The 21691-nt window shown below is 41.5% G+C and overlaps 1 protein-coding gene across 6 annotated transcripts in view; it reads right to left on the bottom strand.

Moving 5' to 3' along the window:
- The window catches only part of kcnc2 (potassium voltage-gated channel, Shaw-related subfamily, member 2), a 95923-nt gene that overhangs the window by 10385 nt on the left and 63847 nt on the right, over positions 1-21691 (bottom strand). For all 6 annotated transcript variants that reach the window (XR_014621597.1, XM_084346513.1, XM_084346516.1 and 3 more), the window contains exons 2-3: positions 3791-4724; positions 129-299 (exon numbers count right to left, since the gene is read on the bottom strand). Coding sequence is in view for 5 of the 6 variants with exons in the window: in XM_084346513.1 (XP_084202639.1) it covers positions 129-299; positions 3791-4724 (1105 nt within the window). In the remaining variant the exon portion in view is untranslated. The remainder of the gene's footprint in view (positions 1-128; positions 300-3790; positions 4725-21691) is intronic.

Genomic DNA, 21691 nt, shown 5'->3' with positions numbered 1-21691 from the left:
TCAGATAAGAAAATACTGTATAGTTTTTAAGAGACTCTAACATAATGAATTCACCTATACTTTAAAATAGTTATGTAAAGTTCAATTAAATCATATAGAAAAGCAAATTAATTTCCACATGCAGTTACCTGTTTTTCTCAGCCCACCATCTGTAGGGCAGCTGTAGTCACTAGCAGCGAGCAGGAAGCACGTCCCCCCGCTCCGGCGGTCCTGTTCCCGGGTGCTGGACCTTCGCATGGGGACCCTCTCCTCTGGAGACATGGTCAGGTCACTGCCCCCGCTGCAGTCTGCTGACAGCACTGTGAGCAGAGAAACAGGCCAGGTTAGAGGTCTGATATATATTTTTTACTGCTTTTCTTCAATTCATATAGCTGATAATAAGCTTTGAAACAGTAGATTCAGGAATAAAAAGACAGTCTGAAGCAGTTAACTTACCAAACCATTGAAGCTTCAGACATGGCATTCAATAATTCCCTGATTTTCACCAGAGATACTAAATAATAAGATAATATGATAGTTATAAATTGTTTTAATCATATCCCTCCCTTCTCAGATACAAGTTGCTGGGCAACTAAAAGTACTTCTCTCCGTCTGGCTTTTAACCTCGTGAAACTTTAATGTCAGTAACATTTCTCTGCAGCAACCTTTCTCTGGTGGGAGTTTGCTTAAGCTTAATATTTCCACAGTGAATTCAAAAATAACACATGATTTCTTCAGTTCAAGTCAGACGGATGGCTCTAACTGTGCTATAAAGACTGAGCTGACCTGGTTGTTATTACAGTGGTAGTTACAAACTCTACGTTAAAGGGGCTTTGTGGGAGTTCTTCTGTAAGCTGATCATTAGTTTATGTTAGCGGACTCCATTTCTAACTCACTCAAGACTGTCTTTGAAAATCTGACCCCAGTCCTTCACAAAGAAATCCACAGTCTTGCAGCATTAAACAACTTAAACAAAGTAACATCCACATGCTTGTACAGGCGTCTGAGAGAGACTAATTTTTCCTGTTACAATCGGCTCACATATGGCCAATGAAGAAGTGATTAAAACATGTAAATTGCTACAATTTGTTACATAGAGCCCCTTTAAAACAACTCTTTAAAATGAAATGTCTTTCTTATTGTGAAGAAATCATCAAATACAGAATTTAAATATGAAATCTACTAAATTGAAAAGACAGATTCTGGTTTAAAATGAAAAGTAATTTAAAAAAAGACGGCTAATAAACAGTGTTATTATCAAGGAGGAAGCTTAAACTGATAATTAACTGTAATTTTAACACCATCATTAGCATTAGCTAAAAATAAAAGTGGAAGTAAATAAATTCAAAATGTATTCAGTAATTTGTTTTTTACGTAAAATAAGAATACCATAAATGACTTATTATCACAAAATTTGAACACAAAAAGTATCTTCTTCTAACAGCCTGACAGTTTATGTTAAATCTGTTACAGCTGAAGTGTTAAATATACTGCGGTTATATTGACTCTTGGGAACTATAGATGGGAAATGTACTTCCCAGTGGTATATTCTCAGTGGTATACAGAGTAAGCAGAGAAAGGGGGTTTGTGCGTCTGGGAATACGGGAGTTTTAAGGCTGGGGGGATGGGGGTGACAGGGGAATAACAGTGACCGCAAACATCAAACAGCTGCCAACATAAAAAGCCTGCGCCAAATGTCACGAGCACCACCGTGCAGGTCAAAGGTCAGACAGTGTGTGGAGCTCCGGTGGACGGAAAAGACAGATTGTTTTCTTATGAGCCGATGAGAGATTTTGTGACAGTAAAAATCTATCTCTACCTGCCTGCCTGTTGCATTTGGAAGACATATTCAGTCATGCAATGAAGGAGGCCAGTGTAATATATTCTGCTCAGAGCATAAATGTGGATCTGCATCCCCAAGCATTCCCCACAACGTCTCCCAGACAGGAAGTAACTCTCCAGAGATAGAAAATGCAGTGGCAGTTAACAACTGGCAATGTCCATTGTAATGATGGAATATGTCATGAATCACATCAGTGTGTCTCCTTTATGTGTTTTTAATAGTTTTTGGATGACAGTGGACGTCTATGGCACAGAGGGATAATGGCAGACTTTGGCTGCAGAGACAATACTGGTTAGTACTGTAGGATTAATAATTTTTTCTTTTTTATTAACAATCAAAAGCCTAAATTAATTAATTTATGCAACAGTATATATATATTTTCATTCATATATTTAACATTCTAGATTTTTTCTACTTTTTGTGTCAATTAAACAGTTATGACAATATTTTCACCTTGGAATGACATTACACTAATATAAAGAGTTGACACAGGCTAACGTGGGAAACGAGTGTAATCTTCATACACTGCGTATTGAAATATATATTTAATAATGTACTAGCAGTGCATTATTGAATATATCAAATGATATATTCTCTGTATATCAACACATATACCAGTTATTGCTATTTGCATTAATTGTAAAAATAATGACATATATGACGTATATTTTTGAAAATATACAAAATTTGTTTAAAGTAATGGATTTTTAAAGACATATCAGTATATATTACACATGTATTGTCAAAATGTACATTCATTATAATTTGTAATTGAATTAAAGCTTTTATGTTAGTCTTATTTATTATTTAATTCCGGAGTAAATCCACATATACCTGAAGCTGGAATGCCCTCTTACATGTGACATACAGTAACATGTTGAATGGAACCTTACACAGTGAAACATAAAGCAAGATGCAATCTAAAGAACATTGAAAAGGAATGTGACCTTGCAGACTGTATATTTGAAATAACCTCATAGGAAATCACACAGGCGACTAAATCAGATTGATTCTGTTTGTGCATTCAGTTGAGGCATGAATTATTCTATACTTATTAAATATAAGATTCTGAGACCTAATAAACAAATACACCGTGTAAAGCCCATAGCTTGTACCTGCCCTCAGGAACGCCTGTTCTAGAATTCAAAGAAAGTCACTATACGGGGGTCGAGACTAATTTCCATCAATATCAGATGTAAGAGTAAATTACTGACACGTGCCCAGAGGGAAAAACAGCCACCTACGGTCTTAACAACAAATGAACAGTCTCTACTGGAAGAAAGACTTGGGCACGAGTACTCTGAATTCTTATCAGCATGGGTTATTTCACACAACCGTCTCCTACTCTCAATACCTTTTGCATTGCCTTCTTCATCACTGTGGCAACCAGAGATGGAGACTGCAGGACAAAAGAGCTCAGTCTTCTGCGAGGGAGCTGCTGTGGTGCTCCTGAGTCTCCAGGGGAAAAACATTTGTGGTCTCAGGGGGGAATCTGTCAAATGGCCACTGCTTTCTACCTGGGATGAAGTCCCTCGTGTATTGTTGCTGTCACTTCATTCATAACACCATTTGGTGCAACCAGAACTTTACTACTGAGGTGTGGTTGCTCAGTCTATCTGATGTCAAGAACGTCATAATTAATGTTGTTGACCATCATTGCAACTGACCAATCACATTGTTGTGATGTCATATCTTTGCATCTAATGCTGTTCCTGGAACATTATATCTAATGTTGCTCCAGGAGCTTCATTTCAGGTGGACAGAAGGTGACACTGTTGGGAATTTAAGCAAGCTGTTGTGGCTGAATTGGTTGGGAATAGGACTCTTAACTGGAGGACTGGAGTGGAACATAATATACAGTAATTCACTTCTTATTTTGCATTTTTTTTCTGTTTTCTGTTGATGTTTGGTGAGGTTTAGGCATCAAAAATACTTGCACATAGCCTTGGTGTGGACATATGGTCTTACCTGAGCGGTTGCGTTCTAGTACCCTGCTCCCTTTGTGGTGGCACAGGTCACCTTGAGTGCTGTTGCAGGTAGTGTTGAGATCAGCTTTGCAGTAGGTGGGGGACCCTCCCTGCACCATCTGAGGGATGTGTTTCTTTCTCTTCTTGGGCAGCTTCTGCTTGGCCATGGCCAGGGAGTAGTACATCCCAAAGTTATTGACAATAACAGGCACAGGCATGGCTATCGTCAGCACACCAGCCAAGGCGCACAATGCACCCACGACCATGCCTGACCAGGTCTCTGGATACATGTCGCCATAGCCCAATGTTGTCATGGTTACTACAGCCCACCAGAAGCCAATGGGGATGTTCTTGAACTTGGTGTGGACGCTAGCAGTGGGGTCATTGGGCCTAGCGCCAATTCGTTCGGCGTAGTAGATCATGGTTGCAAAAATTAACACTCCCAATGCCAGGAAGATGATGAGCAGCAGGAATTCATTGGTGCTAGCCCGTAATGTGTGGCCCAGCACCCTTAGCCCCACAAAATGACGTGTTAGCTTGAAGATACGCAGGATACGAACAAAGCGCACCACCCTGAGGAAACCCAACACATCCTTGGCAGCCTTTGAAGAAAGGCCACTGAGCCCTACCTCCAAGTAGAAAGGCAGGATAGCCACGAAGTCGATGATGTTGAGAACACTCTTAACAAACTCCAACTTGACTGGGCAGAAAGTCACACGCACCAGGAACTCGATGGTGAACCAGAAGACACAAACGCCCTCCACGTAGGTGAGCGCAGGGTCAGTTTCAATCTCATACTGCGGGCCTGAGTCCGGCACGCTGCTATTCCGCATGAGCTCAGTCTTGTTGATGATGGTGTTGAAAGCCTCATGAGTCTCCAAGCAGAAGGTGGTGATGGAGACAAGGATGAAGAACAATGACGCAAAGGCAATAAACTACAAGAGAGGAAAAGAGAAAAACAGAAAAACATATGTTACATTTCTTATTGTTTGAACCTTGATGTTCTATACACTGGCTCAGGATACAGCCACCGAGATCATTCCCTTCATTTACTCTTGCGGAAGAGAGTGAACTCAGACAAGTTTAATTAACTTGCATCAATTTGAATGGACTCCAGAGAGAGGAGCAATCTATTAGCAAGAGCAACAAATAAACACACACTCCCCCCTTGCTCCTGGTGGGAATATAGCATGGGAAAGCAGCTGCAGTCAGATTTAATTTAATGCTGCTGGTATGTTGGGCAGTTGGCAGTAAAGCAAGTAGGAAAATGGTCAATCCAACCAAGCAAACATAAGACATCAGTGGGGAATTGGGAGAATTATTTTTGTGTGTTGTATTCATTTTGTGCTTTTGTGTAAATCTCTTATGACATATCAAGTTATGTCAACATTTATTATTTTTACCTTCAATCTTAAATATTCTATGTTTACATATTTCCCATATTTATTGCTTTGTCACCTTCAAAGTTGCTGAATCAGACAGTGTCAAGTGTCAATGGACGAATGAATGAGGCTGACGTTAGCCTTAATGTTTATCTGGCTAATAGTGCAACCCTTTGCTTTCCAATGTTGGCTAAACAGCTAGCTTGCTGTGTCTATGGCGTGGCATTTCATTATGAACTTAAAATGTGATATCATCTAATGTTAGCTAACACTGGCATTTTGACACCAATGTGGAGTTTATTATTGAACTTTAATAATCGAATAGTCTTTTGCGTGGCTGTGGTGGTTTACCATATTTTCTCAAATAGTGGCAGAGGCAAAAGTAGGCTTTAACATCTTCCTTCCTCTTTGGCACATTGATCCTGTCTTTCTTGTATTCTGGTACAGTATTGTGTGGGTCTGTGGTAGAGAGGAAATGATGGTCTGCTGTTGTTGTTGAGTGTGTGTGGGTCTGACTTGCTGGCAGTTTCTTCTGTAGAATGTTTTTGTCAATCTATAATGGTTTCTTAACCATTCCTCACAAGTTCTTATAAAGGATATCGTGAGAAGCGATAACCCACTCTCAGTAAACTCTTCACTCATTGTTCTCTCACTAGCTTTTTCTTATGTGGGAGGAGATGGTAAGCCCTGTCGCTCTGTCTATCAAGGATAGTCTTTGGCAGCAGATGTAAATGGCCTTTTTTATTTTTTTATCTGTGACTACTCCCTCCATTAATGAATCTCATGATAAAATGTGATTCCCAAGGTCAAGAATGGACTTTCTCTACTCTACTTCTTAGGTATTTGGTAATAAGGAGAATTGTGTTTGACCAACATTTGATTATTGACAGTATTGTTTAGTTATTGACTACAACTCTCCCGTTATTGAGATGACCCCTGGCACATTTGGTAGTTCATTTGTGGCAAAGCCTACTAAACCTTTTTAACTACTGTGCTGATCCTCTTCTGCGGGACACAGATAGCTTTCACCACTCCTAGCAACATTCTGTCATCTCCAACACTGCCTGTGATCATTTTTTTTCTGTCTCAATATAGAACACAACACAGGTGCTACACTGGTAGATTGGCTCCAAATGAAAGCTGTCTTCTCTCACTCGTTCCCCTTGTGTCTGGGCAGCAGTGTCCAAAGGCAAAGTCAGACGGAGATAGGGACATCTAAATAGCCCTCTTGAGTGCTGTTTGGTAACCCCTTCATTCATATTTACTGCCAACATGAAGGGATGGGTGGATTTAAGGACTTTTCATTAGGGCCCAGTATTCTCGCCAGCTTTAGGCGAGGTGATAGGGAAGAGACAAGGTGAGGTCATGAAATAATCAATCCCATTTTCAGTTTTTACCCCTATCACTCATTATCAGGTTCCTCCTTGCACCTCAAAACAGAGTTGCAAGGAGTAGAGGTTAAAATCTCCCTTATGAAATGGGACGATCCTTCAAGGTCCTTCTTTGATGCCGTTTACAGAAACAGACATGAATGGACGTCTCCTATATGCCATCTTTTGCTGCGGTGATTTCTCTTTCATTACTGTGGCAATCCTTGTGTCACAATGTCATTTGCAATGATCTGATGGAGATAAAAAAAAAAAGGATGGATGCCCACAATTTGTTCACAGCTTCACACCATCAATCAGATGAAAAAGAACACTGCTTCATTGCCTGGTCTAGCAGTGGCCAACATTAGCAACCCGTGCTCCTACCCTGCCAGTCTGCACTGATATTAGAGGTGCAGTACCAACTGCAGCAACTTTGCAGCTGGACTTTTGTTAACATTTCGGGCAACACTGAAATCTGTCAAAATAAGAGACTGTCATGCACAAATCAGCAGAAACTATGTTACGTTAGCAAGTTAGCTACACAGACATTAGCAATGCAGTAGCGTTTTTTATGCTTGTTATAAACAAAAGCAACATAATACATTGATATGACAAAAGAGTTGTCATCACCCAGAGTTTGAAGTGTGCCTCTGATAAACCTTCATGTAGACCTAACGATTCACTCTACCTCTCTCTCCACACAAGAATCGGGACTAGCTCTTAGCCTGAATGTGCAAAATGGAGGGATACGGCTAACCAAGTACCAACTGGTCACACTGTAAATGTTTTGGAGCAATCTCTGGCACAATAAATCCCTTTGAGATTAATAAAGTTCTATCTTAAGCGGTGTACTGGGATTGGCCCAAAGTGTTATTGGCAACAGGGTAAAGCAAGGAATGTGGACATGAGAAGGGCAGTGAGCTGAGAGAAAACAATTTCCAGTTTTATCACTATGACACTGATAATACGACATGAAGTACAGAATGCATTGCTATGAAACGCTATCACGCAAGTATGTTCTTAATTAAAAGGTCTGTAAAGAAAATCCCCATAATTATAAGTAACTTTGATCTTTGGTTGGTTAAATGATAGTGTGTTGATGCACTGCAGCTGAATCTGTATTCTAACAGTGTTAGCTGATGAGTCATAAACAGATCTTGTTTTGTTTTGGTGTCGGTTTGCAGTGTTTATGGAACCACCTGTCAGATGCGGAGCTCACATCCAGCTTTTCCGCTGCCCTGGAAGAGGCTCACGCTCAATCTGCAAACATCCACGTCTTTTTTCCGAGAGCTAGACGGAGCAGATTTCCACACATGCAGCCTACTATGCTCCTTCTTCCACCTTCCTCCCACAATCTCTCCTCTGGTGCGCTCTGCCTACTGAGCTCTGAAGAAGTCGTTTCACACCCTGCCTTGTTTTCGGATTGCATGACTCACACACTCTCAAAATATCATTGCCACTATTTGGGTCGCCCTGCTCCTGAACTGTGTGCGTGCGCTCACTCGACTGCTTTTAGCATGCGCTCTCTTCATGTATTATAAATATAAATGCATTTATCGTTTTATACGTGTGTTTGTTTGTCCTGCTCATTCACTGGCATGGTTTCAAGCCACAGCATGTTGCAATATGACAGTTGATATGGTTACTCAGCATCATTCAGCAGTTAATAAACAATACAAGATACCACTGAATCTCTCTTCATAACTATGAGCCATCGTCATATTCACAAAATGTTCACACTTCAACACCTCTACTTTCGGCAAACGTTTTGCATTACTGTACTTTGCATGTCTTTTATAAACACTGAACTTATTATCACTCATAATATAGAAATTAGACTCTTTGTTTTTCCTTTTCTATGGATGATATTTTGTAGGCGGCAGCAAACAGGACACTATTTGTTGATCTCACTTGTAAATCTGTGCACTAACACTATGCAGTGCAGTGTACTCTATGTAAAGGATTTCACTTTTTTTGACCACTTGAGAATCTGAACCTTTTACATAATGAAAATAATTATAGTCCCAGTGAAATACAGGCCTTTTCACCTGCAAATCACCAAAACCACAGGCTGCTCTGTGCTGTTATCTTCTGCTCCAACAAAGAACTTTGGATTGAAATTCATAAGCTGCTCAATGATGAATACAGATTTTAGTTTATTTTCATCATATGTTCTTGCTAAATGTAAAGTCTACGGGGCTATCGGACTTTATAAGAAGAAAGTTGTAGCTTGTTAGCATGCTAGCTTCAGTAGATACTCTACTACATCTTTGATATAACCTAAATACTGTTGTTTCTTCACACTCAGTTGATGAAGTTCAGTCCATTTTTTGAATAGTACAATTATTTTACATATTGTGCCTTTTTATTTTCTACTTTAGAAGTTCCTTGTGTTTCAGAAGAAGTCATGGATGGCAAATTTCCAGATTTATAATCATAAAAAAACAAATTATTAACTCTGTAGCACTTTCACACCCAAACTGTGGAGGTAAGTAAAAAGTTTTATTTCTTCACAAAGCTTGCACCATAACACTTTATCTCACCTTTGAAGGGGTGCCAAGCAGAATCAGCCAAAACATCTCTACTGTGCCACTGCAGTAATAGTGGCATCGCTTGAGAACACAACTCATATGTGTCGTAGTCAGATTTTTTGTTAGCTCAAATATTTCCAAGTTGTGCTTACTATTATAAGACTGCCTCAAAAGTTAAACAAATATAGATGCCTCAGATTTAATCTATGGAGTGCTCTATTTTGAATGCAAAGTTCTTAACACTCACACAGCCAGCTCTGTAAAACCATCCTGAATTCTCAGATGATGTGAATGCTCAGAAGCTGTTAACATGGGGCTGTTTCCTGTCTCTACTATCCATTCCAAAAAATGTTCATGCAGCATAAAAATAAAATTTGGCTCGTTATCGGTTAGAAATAGAAAAACATTCCAACATATAACAACAAAACAACCCCAGAAATCGAGGTATAAGGTTGAGAGTTGTGATGAAAGTATTAGAGATGTTTTTGGGTGGATTTTGCGATTACTGCTCCTACTGCTCAACTCAACTTTCTGTCTATCTCAGCCCTCTCAGTGTCCTTATCTCTGCCTCCTTCACATCATGACACTGGCTGAAACTAACAGCTGGACTGCCTGAGCCTTTGGATGCTCGGATGCTGCGCCGACTAATGACAACTGCTGCCTCACGCTGGGCTGTAATTTCGTCGCGTTCATGTCTGCAGAGTGAGGATATATCATGTTCCCTGTGCACGCCGGCCTGTAACAGCTGAATCATGTCACATTAAGCGGCAAATGCACATGCATGCAGGTGCACACACTTATACTCCGGTTTATACGCAAACACACACACACACACACACGGCCTCACAAGGTTATTTATGACAGACATTAAAAATGCAAAGGTGCTACTCTACCATGTGATTGCAACAGGCACATGCTTCTCCACATCCTGATTTCCAGCACACACACCCCGCATGCTAAATACGTACTGGTCTTCTATAAATCGCTCTTTGAAGGCGGCACGGGGCGGATGTAGCACAGACGGTCCATCTCTGAACAATGCAGATCTAATTTAGCCCGAGGACTCGTCTAACTGCTCAGCCATCCTTTTCATTACATTTAAGGCTTTTAGCTTCAGAGTTTCTCGCTCATTGCCGCAGCTGATAATGGCCAAGGTGGCTGTTGCAGAGGTCAAACCTGTGACCTTCATATCCGGCTCTCTCTCTCTCTGTAGATATACATATATTGGATTGAGCATTCATATCCATATGACTTCAATGACACAATCACCTTTGCTAAGGGCAAAGTGGATTTGTAGCACATTGCTGATAAGATAGGAGCAGGTTTGTTCTGTCCAATTAAGGGTGGGTGGTTTCCATCACTGGTGTCACATTCTGCCATGACACAGTCATAGCATATTAGAAGAAGAAACATTTTTATTTATGTCACATATCATACAATTACGACTTGTACTCTGCATTTCACCCATCCCGAAGGAGCAGGACCAATTAGAGAGCTTAGCCAGTGCCTCGGTCAAGGGCACTGACTGGAGGATCAACCTAATTTAGGTGTTTTGATGGTGGAGAAAACCAGAGTGGCCACATGAAACCCACGCAAACTCCACAAAGAAAGGCCAGGCCCTTACAGGATTCGAACCCAGGACCTTCTTGCTACTGTGGGGCCAACCAGTGCGCCACCATGCTGCAAAAAAATAAAATAGTGTGCTTTGCTGTGGCTGCGACAACATTAAATTCATAGAACTAAAAATACATCCAGTAACTACTGTTTCCCTTGCTAACTCCAGCTTTGGTGACACAGACAGACATTTTTTTTTGTGAGGGAAATGTCCCCACAACAACTGGAAATCTCTAATAGGCTGTGTGCACGCTAAACATTCGACGTTGGACTGCTGAACGTGGGCCAGCAACGTAAAAATCAGGATTCGCCTTAAAACCTACGCTCATGGATGGATTGATGTAAGTTTTGCCATTTTCCATCTATTAGTAATAAGTATCAAATATTAAGGGACAGTAAACAGGAATTGTGTGAACGTTAAGCCGAGTTTGAAGCCAATTAAATAACCAGAGTAGTAGGTTAGATGTGGGAAACTGTTTTGTCACGTTGCTCTTTGTGTGAATCTACTTAACACTGCATTGCAAGCTCAGCTGGCTCTGTTGTTAAAGGGGTGCTATGCAACAGTTTGTAGCAATTTTACATGTATTAATCAGTTTTTTATTGGCCATATGTGAGCAGATTGTTACATGACATGACATAAGAGCTTCCTTGTCTCTCGTTGCCTATACAAGCCGGTGGAGGATTTCTTTTAAGTCGTTTAATGCAGCTGGACTCGAGTCAGATCTTACCCGACAGTCAAAAGGATGTGACTTGATGCACTGCTTCATCTCAGTGCCTCTCTCTGCTCCGCTAAGAGAGCAACACTAGCTAACATTAGTTTAGAAATGGAGTCCGCTAACATAAATTAATAACCAGCTTCCAGCACAACACAGAAGTTCCACAGAGCTCCTTAGACTTAACACAAAAGCTCACTTTGCTTCGTGTTCCTCCTCAGTATGTTTGTCTGTTGATGCTGTGTGTAACTGATAGACAAGCCCTGTGGTACACTGACTTTGCACTTACTTAAATATACTTTGGGTTTTCTACGAATAAATGCTGCTGAGGCCTATACCTTATCTTGTATTGCTTTTTGAAGTTAAAGGGGCACTATGTGGTTTTGTAGAAATTCAAATTCAGTATTTATCTCATTCGTATTTACAATATTAATGAGGTAATAATACAAACTCAGAAATATTTATTTTTTCAATTAAATAAGCTGTTCTCAGAGGGAAATGGTGGCAGGGTCCGCCTAATATAAACTTGTGTTTATTTACTTTATTCCATCCTGAAAACAAGGAGATTTTGTTTATTTAGTTTGTTTAGGCATAAGTCAATCAATATAGATCTTTCTCTTCTGATTAAAATTGGTTTCCCAAAACTACATATGTCTACATTTTCAGTGTCCCTTTAATTTTTCTATTACTGCGATATAACACTGTCATCATAAAAACAAACAAACAATAGTGTGACATGAAGTTTAGGTCATATCTCCCATCCTTACGTCCAACACGTTTGTAATACAGATTGTCATGAACAGTCAGTCTCCATGGGCAACTAGCAAGGCATTATATTTTGTATTGCTCGCAGTGTGACTGAGATACTGAGGCTCTTTTTTTCTCCCTTTACAAGATTTGCCGTTCATTCTTATTCACTATCCACGACAATAGGCTAGATGATTCACAGTAAACACAGCTAACATAAAACCTTCATTTTGTTTCTCCAGTTTTCTCTCTCAGCATTATTCCATTGTGCTCCAGTTGAATGTTTTCATATCAGTGCTGCATCACATTAAGCTCAGTTTCCTATCAGTCACTCGACACCCACAGGAAGAGCAGGAAGTCTCCTCGAGGAAAGAATCAATCATAAACATGTTTCTTTACACACGCTGTTATCACATCCCCGCTGCGTTAGTCCTCGTTAGCGAGGGAGAGCTGGGCGGGATGATAGCACATGGCATGCATTTCAAAATAACCGGGGCTGTAAAGTAGATGTAGACAGCTATAAAGAAGACATACTGTTACTCTGACTGACAGCCGTATTCTTTAGATGCTTCTTTTCATAACTTTTTTTTGGATGTACTATACACACAGAGCAAGGACTTAACAGAGTCAGTCAGCAGCCCTATCACCACCCCGAACACTGATGGGATATGATCGCTGTCACAGTCCTGAAGCAGGGAGGCCCTCCTCATAATCACATCATTTTTCACAAGACACGTCTGCCACTCCCTGGAACTCTGCCTGTCGCTGGCTGAGGGAAGAGACATGAGGAAAATGCCAGATCAAACAGCTTCGATCGCACGATCCCCCGGTGGATTACATCTACCACTCGGCCCCGGAGTGAACCAGAGCTGACGGGCCAGGACGCTGACACTGGAGCTGTGCAGCCTCAGGTTGGAAACAGTAAGTGATACACCGGTATGGAATAGCTTGGTGGTCTGCAGGTTACAGTGGATGAATGGGCCTGTCAATTTATACTGATAATGTGACTAAACTGCAGCCTCTGGTCAGTTTATATGTTATGCCATATATTTCTAGAACCTACAACAGATTTTAGATGGATTAAACTGGAGTAGATCAATTGAGCCATTAAAATGGGTGAAGACTGGTATTTGGACCTTGTAAAGCTCTGCTTTAAAATGCTCTAGCACTACTTTTGATAATCCAAAAAGTGTACTTGGGGTTTCTTAGTATAAAAATGCCAAAACATACGAACGCTTTGTGAATTTGATCAATCGATTCAAAGATAAGTGATAAGAGGGAGGTGATTCATCAGCCGCAAAGCTTAACATGTCCGAAATGGACAAAAAGGATGGATCCAGCTGTCAGAACCAAACCCTACTAGAGCCACAAGTCCAATTGGTTAAAAATGTATCTAACCTTGAGCCAACTTTAACTTGACAGGCTGTTGGGTAAATCATGTTTCCAGCTAGTGATAATCAAACTAACTAAAACTTGGTGTTTTACCAGCAGCGTTCACTTCTGTCACATCCCCACTTGACTGTGACTGACGGAGCTGTATGTGCCTCTTTTTCCCACTTGTGCTCTTTAATCCCTTACACTGCGATGTGCTGTTCTAAATAATTATTGCAAATCCAATGTACAATGTGATCCAATCAGTGTCACCTGTTGAGCTAAATCAGGCACATCTTGAAGCACCTTGTCTCATTATCAATTCACTTACAAGATGATGGTCTAAAGAGCCCACTCACTCCTTAAATATGTGTTGTAAATTGTATATTGTGTAAATTAGTGCATCTGCTTCTTTAAATTCTTAAAAGTTGAATGATTTCTTTCGCTAGCAAGGGTTTGTTTTGTTTCAGGCGAGATGGGGCGCCTTCATTTTCATGCGCTCATCACAAAAACAACCATATACAGTAGTTTGACTGTGAAAGAGGCTTATCACAACCAACAGTTCCGTTAATTGTCAGGCAGCGACCTCTAGTGGCCGTTGTAATTGTTAAGGCAGCAAAGGAGGAAGTCAGGTGTCATGGTGTAAAGAGTGACAATTCTGCTTGAGAATGAGGTCCTGACTTTCATTCAGGAGGCCGCTGTTTGTGTGCCATGTGAAGCCAAAAGTCAACGGAGAGTTATTTTAACGTTACATCATGTAGGTAACATCTCGTACGTGACGTCACCCCCTAATATCATGTAAATTATGCATGCAGCGTACCTAAGTTCAGAACTGAAGTAACATGGCCATTTTAGCCCAAACCAATGTTTTCCTAAACCTAACCAAGTAGCTTTTGATTAAGGTCCGTGTTGTAGGAAACCCTGCACTCCATTTGCACACAAGTCAACCCCAGGCCTACAACATCTAGTTAGCTAGCATTCAAACACAATCAAATGGATGACTCACATTGATGGACTATTAGCGAGACAAATCATCTATCCCTGTAGAATCTACTTGCAGGCCACTTACAGCAGTAGTTGCACTTAGACGGAATCAATATTGCATATTAATAATACGTGCCTCTTGTGGTGATATATGCATCTTCAAACATGTGGCTAGAAGCTGCCTCCTGAGGTGTTTTCTTTGGTGCATTCAGCAGATTTTGCAGAATTCGTTTTTAAAGTGTCATTTCACTCAAACCCACAAGAGGCACTGTTACAGGAGGACCTGACCGTTCAGCCACCTTTTGCATCTTTCTGACACGTAGCGTTCATTTCTGAGAATGTGCACAAATTGACAGAGGATACACGAGTCATTCATATGTGAATGCGTTGTTAAAAGCAAGTATATGCTTCCCCAATACAATGTAGGTCAATGGAATTTTAATTGCTGAAAATTTTATTCAAACAGTGTAATAGCAAAATGTCTTTCTAGACACAGTTTATTTACTTTTGGTATTTTAAACCAGTAATTGGGAACAGAAATATTGAGTTAGCCAATTGTTTGGCGGCGTATATTACAGTAAGAGAAATTTGCTGCCAAGCTTGAATCTGATTGTTCATGTTTTCATGCTGCAATGAATCTTAAATGAACCCTTCCAGTATTTGAAATATTCTGTGGTGAATCCTGGTAGCTCCAGCACTCACTCAGAAAGCTAAAAATAAGAATGACTCTCATGGGTCGCACATTTTTTCCGTGCATCCCTTCATCTGTTGGCACAGCAACACGTTGGATGGGCAAACCTTGGCATCCTCCCACTGAAAGATCCCCCCCCACACACACAACCAGGCAGCCCATCACTCTGCTCAGGCTCTGTTTCAGAAACCGCCCTGCTGGCTTGGCCAATCAGAACACTCGCTGCCCCCACCTCCTTGGGACTGCCACCATCTGTTTGACACCATGATTTGAGGCTGTGTGCTCCCATCCTGGCCTGAGACCACCATCCACCACCATGCTGCCTCACTCCTCTGCAAGCCGCCGTGACATCATCAAGCTAAGGGGACCCCGGAGGTGCTAACAGAGTCCAAGAGGATCTCAAACACACACACACACACACACACACACACACAAACACACACACATACACACACACTTTTTCTCTCACACACATGTCTACACACTGACATAATTAAACCTGTGGGGTTTGGGGGTTTGAGCTCGTATGTGGTTTGCCTTCTGTTTCCGCATGATTGCCCAGTTATAATTTCAATCTGGATTTAGGGCTTTTCCACAGTGTACGCACATGAAGTCTGCAGACGTGTTAAACTGCACGTCCACATAGATGCATCCATCAATATTCAGGAGGGCAGCACACATGTAATACTGCGCAGGGTAAACCCACCTTGAGCCTGTTCACTCACATTTCTAGCTCATGAAGATAGCAGGGTGCCACTTTCAAATACGGTTTATAGTTGTTGCTAATTACAACTAATTAATGGTTATTAATCATTTACTCAGGCTTTATGGACCAGTTAAAAGACATCTTTTTTTTTCTGAAGCAGCAGCACGTCAGGTGCTTTGTCTTTTCATGTGCTCTCTAATTCATCATCAAATGCAGGGGTCTTCAATGTGTCAATGTGTTTCAGGCCATGGACCCCTTAGCTGATAGAGAGATGGAGCAGTTGTTGCACATTAGTTAGCGACTAACTGGTGAAGCTAGCGGAGAATTAAGCTGCTAATGGGACAGATTTTTGTCCTTGGAAATCTAAAGTAAATATTGGACCTGTGGACATTTGTTGGTTGGTGGTTGCTAAACATGACTCGAACATTACTGAACGGTAATGCTGCTCTGTGTCTTCTGGATGTGAAACACTGACATGAATAAAGATGGACAACATGAACGCTCCCCTAAAGTGTGGCCAGAACATTTCAATCGCCCCCTGGTGGCTGGTTGCAAAATAGGTCATAAATCCCGTCGCCTCCATGTAAGCAGGTAGAACACGGGCCGAACTTAAAACTCAAAGTAAACTGTAAATATGTTTTATGTAAAAATGGTTTCTGTGAAGTGTTCATGCTGTATAAAGGGGGTAAAACGTTGTGATTGACAGCTGAGCTCTGCTCGTGATTGAGTGGACAGGTGTCGTATTCTGGATATTACGGCTTCATTTGTGTGTCGTCCATTTTCATATGTCAATGCAAATAATCTTAGTAATATGAGGGAACAGCTTGTTGTGCAGCGCTACACATAGTCCTAATCTCAATCTCTGTCAGTTTCATATTTATGTAAATATGAAGATAAAACCTTTTTTTTTACGGGGAATGTGACACAAACAAAATCACTGTTTACTATAAAGATGAATTTCTTCATGTTGCTGACAGTCAAAGTTAGCCCTTATTTTACAGCAAATGACCACAGCATCACTGGATATATGTGCTGAAATGAGGATGCACACAGCCAGAGCCGTCCTCTCCATCTCTGTCTGTGTCCCTCTCTCCCACAGACACGGCGCTGAGCTCCAGCTGGAAGCAGAGACCCCTGGCTAGAGACATCCCTCCGTCTGTTGCTCTATGTCTGTCACTCAGTGGTGTTGTGTCTCTTCAAAGCGACCCCCCACACATACACACACACACACACACCGACCTCCTCATCACCAGCAACCCACGTTACTGACTGATAACCTACAGTACCTAATGACGGGACCGTCTCTCTCTCTCTCTCTCTCTCTCTTCATAAATCCACCCCTCCTCTCCCTTCCTCCCTCTCTTCATGTTGCCTAGTAACCAGTGGACCACGGCTTGTAAACAAAGTCAACTAGAGTCCAGCTGATTGTTTGGTAGTTTTGGCAACCTGTGATCCAAACAGGTCAGAGGTTCTGGCGGCTTGGTGGAGTCGGGACAAATGGACTCCAGCCACCTTCGCCAACTTTAGCTGAGTATTTTACCCTGAACTTACGCTGTTACGCTCAGCTTCTCTAGCTGCCGGATCAACAGCCTCCTCCATATCAGTAAAACCTTTATATATGTACAGCATGTGGATCTAAACAAAAAATGTTTTAATATCTATGTTTACACAGACATGCGGGTTAGTGGGCTAGTCTTAGTGTTGTTCATATTGGAGGAGTACATAATTTACATCCAGTGACAATTCAATGGTGCAGTAAATCATAAATCAGAACCTTCAAAGCAACATAGTGGTATATGAATGTAAGTTTTAATACACTGCTTCAGAGTTGAACGCACCCTCCCTCCTACTCACCAACACAGAGAAAACAAGCTGATATCTGTGGTCACATGAATACACGCAGCTCCGTCTGTTGTCTTTGTCACCTGAACGCCTCGTAGACTCAGGAGGAGAGGTGATGGAGGCCGCACACACACACGCACACACTTTCTATTAATAGGTTTAAATCCCCGGGGCGACCGCTACATACAGTATTTACGCACCGCTGTCAGTCACTCACACTCACTCAACAGTCTCCCAGGAAAACAACATTTTCTCCGCCGACAGTGGCATCGATGTACCAGAATGCGGCGCAGCACGACGTGTGAATCTGGAGATCACGACTGTAAATGTCGCTCTCTTCAGCTGCTGCCGCTGAAATGTAAATGATTATAGCACAATGAAGGAGTCAATAGCAGCTTCTTGTTTCTGTTTCACTTCTTTGACCTTTAGAGTGTGAACGGAGGGGAAAGTGGCCAACAGGTTCTCATGTTTATTCATGCTGTTTTCTCCCACTGCGCTCATTGCAATTCACCCTGGACAGGACAGTCTGCTAAATATAGACAATTCAAATGAAGTGAAATGAGGAGGCAAGTATAGAAAATTCTCTTAGAGCATAATCAAATCATGAACGCTAACATACAGCATGCGGTGTCTTGATCAATCCAGACTCCACAATTCAAGCTTTACATTGAGAAATCTCGTCTGCCGAGCGCTTGTTGGAAACGATGGACCCCCTAACAGGTCCTGTGGGGTTACACAACCTTCTGATGACTGTCTTCTGAAGAGTCCGGGTCATTAGCTCCACACACATCCAGTGTTTCTGCTCAGACATGCTGTGTGATAAGTGAGCAAGCCTGTAGGAGGAGAACAGTGAAGGCTGGGAAACAGACATGATGTCTGTATTTGCAAGTTCCGTCACATCCAGCTCCCCATTCTAAAATTAAACAGTGGTTAAATCAACATTGTGCAGTGTAGTTAGCTGAATGGCTCATTTAAAGACCATCGTAGCGCATGCATAATTAAACCGCCAAGTAATTGATTTCCATCTCGGCCTTATTCTATAGAGACAAGGCTGAATGATATTTCTTTTATTAAATAAAGTGGGATAAAAATAAAGCGAGTGCCTGGGAGGACAGTGATGAGTCCCAGGGAATATCAGAGACAGCGAAGAAGAGGAGGCTAGTAATGAAATGCCCCACATTACAATGAAGTCCCCAAACAAAAGCATGTTTTTGTCATACACGGGGCTGCACTTTTTCCCTTGATCAGCTGCCGCCATGGTAACGGCACCTTTTTCCTCTCCCTTTTTTTTTTTTGACAGCTCAAGATGGTGAATCGCAAAAGGGGAAGAAAAATGGGAGGCGGAGGAGGCAGCGGAGGAGAAAATGAACGGTTGTGCTCTCTGGCAGGGAAAAGGGTTTCCCCTCTCCCTCGCTCCCCGACTCCCTCTCCCCGAACACGATATAAGAAGTTATTTGTTGTTTTTTTTAGTACAGACACATGACAAAACAAGAGAGGAGTGCCGCTGTCGCTCACTCAGCTCAAAGGATGGGTTTCAATAAATTGTTTTCGCCGCTAATTTAGAATCAACAAGCTGACAAGAGGACTGAGGAGCGGGCGCCGCCGAAAACAGATGCCCGACTCCCAACCAAAGACAGAACAAAAACACAGAAGTGTTTCCACATGACAGGAGGATTTGCTGTTCCCCGCGTTCTCTCCGTCACCGTCTCCCCCGCTCACGCAGAAACACACACACACACACACACACACACACACACACACACACTTCCTCCCCGTCCTCATTATACAGCTTGCTGTGACATGACAGCCAGCTCACTCGGGGAAACCTTCTAAACCCATAGCTTTTGGCAACCAACCAGATTTCCGGGGCTAAAAATAGCCTATCAAAAATTTCCAGGCGCCCTAATTTGAATAATTCATCGTCACTTTAAGTCGGTGAAGTCAGCGTCGGAGGGGAGGGCGGGGGAGCGGAGGTACAGACAAATGAATCCCTGCCAGCCGCCTTCATTTACACAGAGGCTCAAAGGGTCAAGAGAAAGCCAGATTTTAAAATCACAGTGGAGATGTGGCTGATATGACACAATGTGGTAACCTTTGGCATTTTAAACAACCTAGTTGAATTTTTGTCGAAGCAGCTGCATAAGTAGTCATTGAGTACTCATACACTGTGTATGTGAAACATATCCTACAAACAATGAGTATGTAATACGTATTATGGAGGAAATGCAAAATAAATGATGATGAAGCATAAAATAGGGTTGTTCTGATACTGATACCACATATCGTATCATAATTGCCTTAGATACAGCCTAAAATGCTGGAAAGGGTTTCAGCGAGTAATACAAATTCTATGCTCTGATCCAATTCCACACAATTTAATTATTAGAAATGCTACTTCCCAGCAGTCCAGTTCACTTGCATGCAGCGTTATAGATTTTTTACTGCAAAAGTAGCCAATATTCTGGTTCGTCCTCATTAAAAAAATAACAACGATCGTACAGGCTGACTGTGAAAGCAGCTCATTATGACATAGGGAAGGACAAAATGGTACATCTTAGGATATGATCATTTGCTGAAGCACCATTCTTTGCTTTATCAAGCTAAAAACTTGTTGCTATTTGTTAGGTTGTTGGTACTGTAGGTTTGGCAAACAAGCTCTATCTAATCTGAGTGGCTGGTAAAACATGGTAAGGTACAGGCTTGTCTTATTGTCTTTGGTGAACATTTTTTTTGGTGGTAAGCGACCTGAGAGGAGACCCCCAGACATAACTCAGGGCTGATTGAACAGCTCAGTCGCCAGGATAAAATATTGGCAGTTAACATTTCTGCAAACGCCTGATTCGTTCACATTTGTACGTGTCATAGGCGAAGTACCATACTGACATTTCTACAAAACAATCTCAAGCCAAAAGTGTTTTTGTGCCTAACCTCACATAAGAACAGCATTGCAACAAAATAAAATTGAAAATTGAACCGCAAGAAACGTAAAGTGCAACATAAAGACAAGTAAAGTTTCAACATATCCGAGGTTTTGTGTAAATGAACTCTACATTGCCAACATATATTCTGGCAATTGCATTTCCTAGCACCACCATTGTCCTGTACGCCTTCATTAAATTCAAAGTATTCCTCTGTTGCCTGTCAATGTTGCCCCGAAAACATGCCTGGTGGAAAACAAAGAATTTAAGACAAAGATTAAAGTGAGCAGCGGGCAGACAGCATGTGAGTGCTTATCGTAACATCACTCAAAATAAAACAAAAGCTGTATTCAAGCTCTCCAGTCAGACAAAAATACACCCGCTTGAAGATCCCGGGGAGACTGTGATACTAAATATAACCAATACGCCTCTGTCTCTCCCACCGCCTCTCTCTTTCATCTGTTCGTCTGCCCATCAATATTTCAGCACTTTGCCTATAGCTCAAGTGTGCCGTTGACTCATGAAAGCTGATGTTTATGTGGGAGCGTCTACAGTATAGCAGCATAAACATTAGCGACGACTGCGCTGATGTGTTCACTGAGTCTCCGTCATAAAAGCTGAATGACCAGGACGTGACAGGACTGAGCGGAGGGCTGGTGATGATCTGAGGGGGGGTTATGATTAGCAGGCATTTAGTGTGGATCACTGACACTGACCAAACCTTTATGGACCATGAAAAAATATAACTGACAACATCAATAATTTAAAGGGGGGTCAAAAAGAAATAAAAAGCTTTACACTCTTCTTTTGAATGTTCAATCAATGGCAAAAATAAATAAATAATAATAATAATGAGGCTTTTAATATACAGTATATATATTCATTAAATGCTCAAGCTACTATTACATGAGTTCACAGTATTGATGCTACAGCAGCAGCCTATACAGTGCACATACATACTGTACTAGGTCAGTGGCCATGAGCGAGCAGTTTTGCAAAGGAACACGTTACCATTAATGTATAATATGCAATG

Source organism: Pagrus pagrus, assembly GCF_965226575.1.
Source record: "Pagrus pagrus genome assembly, chromosome: 23".
Lineage (NCBI taxonomy): Eukaryota > Metazoa > Chordata > Actinopteri > Spariformes > Sparidae > Pagrus > Pagrus pagrus.
This window is presented reverse-complemented; position numbering and strand designations above follow the sequence as displayed.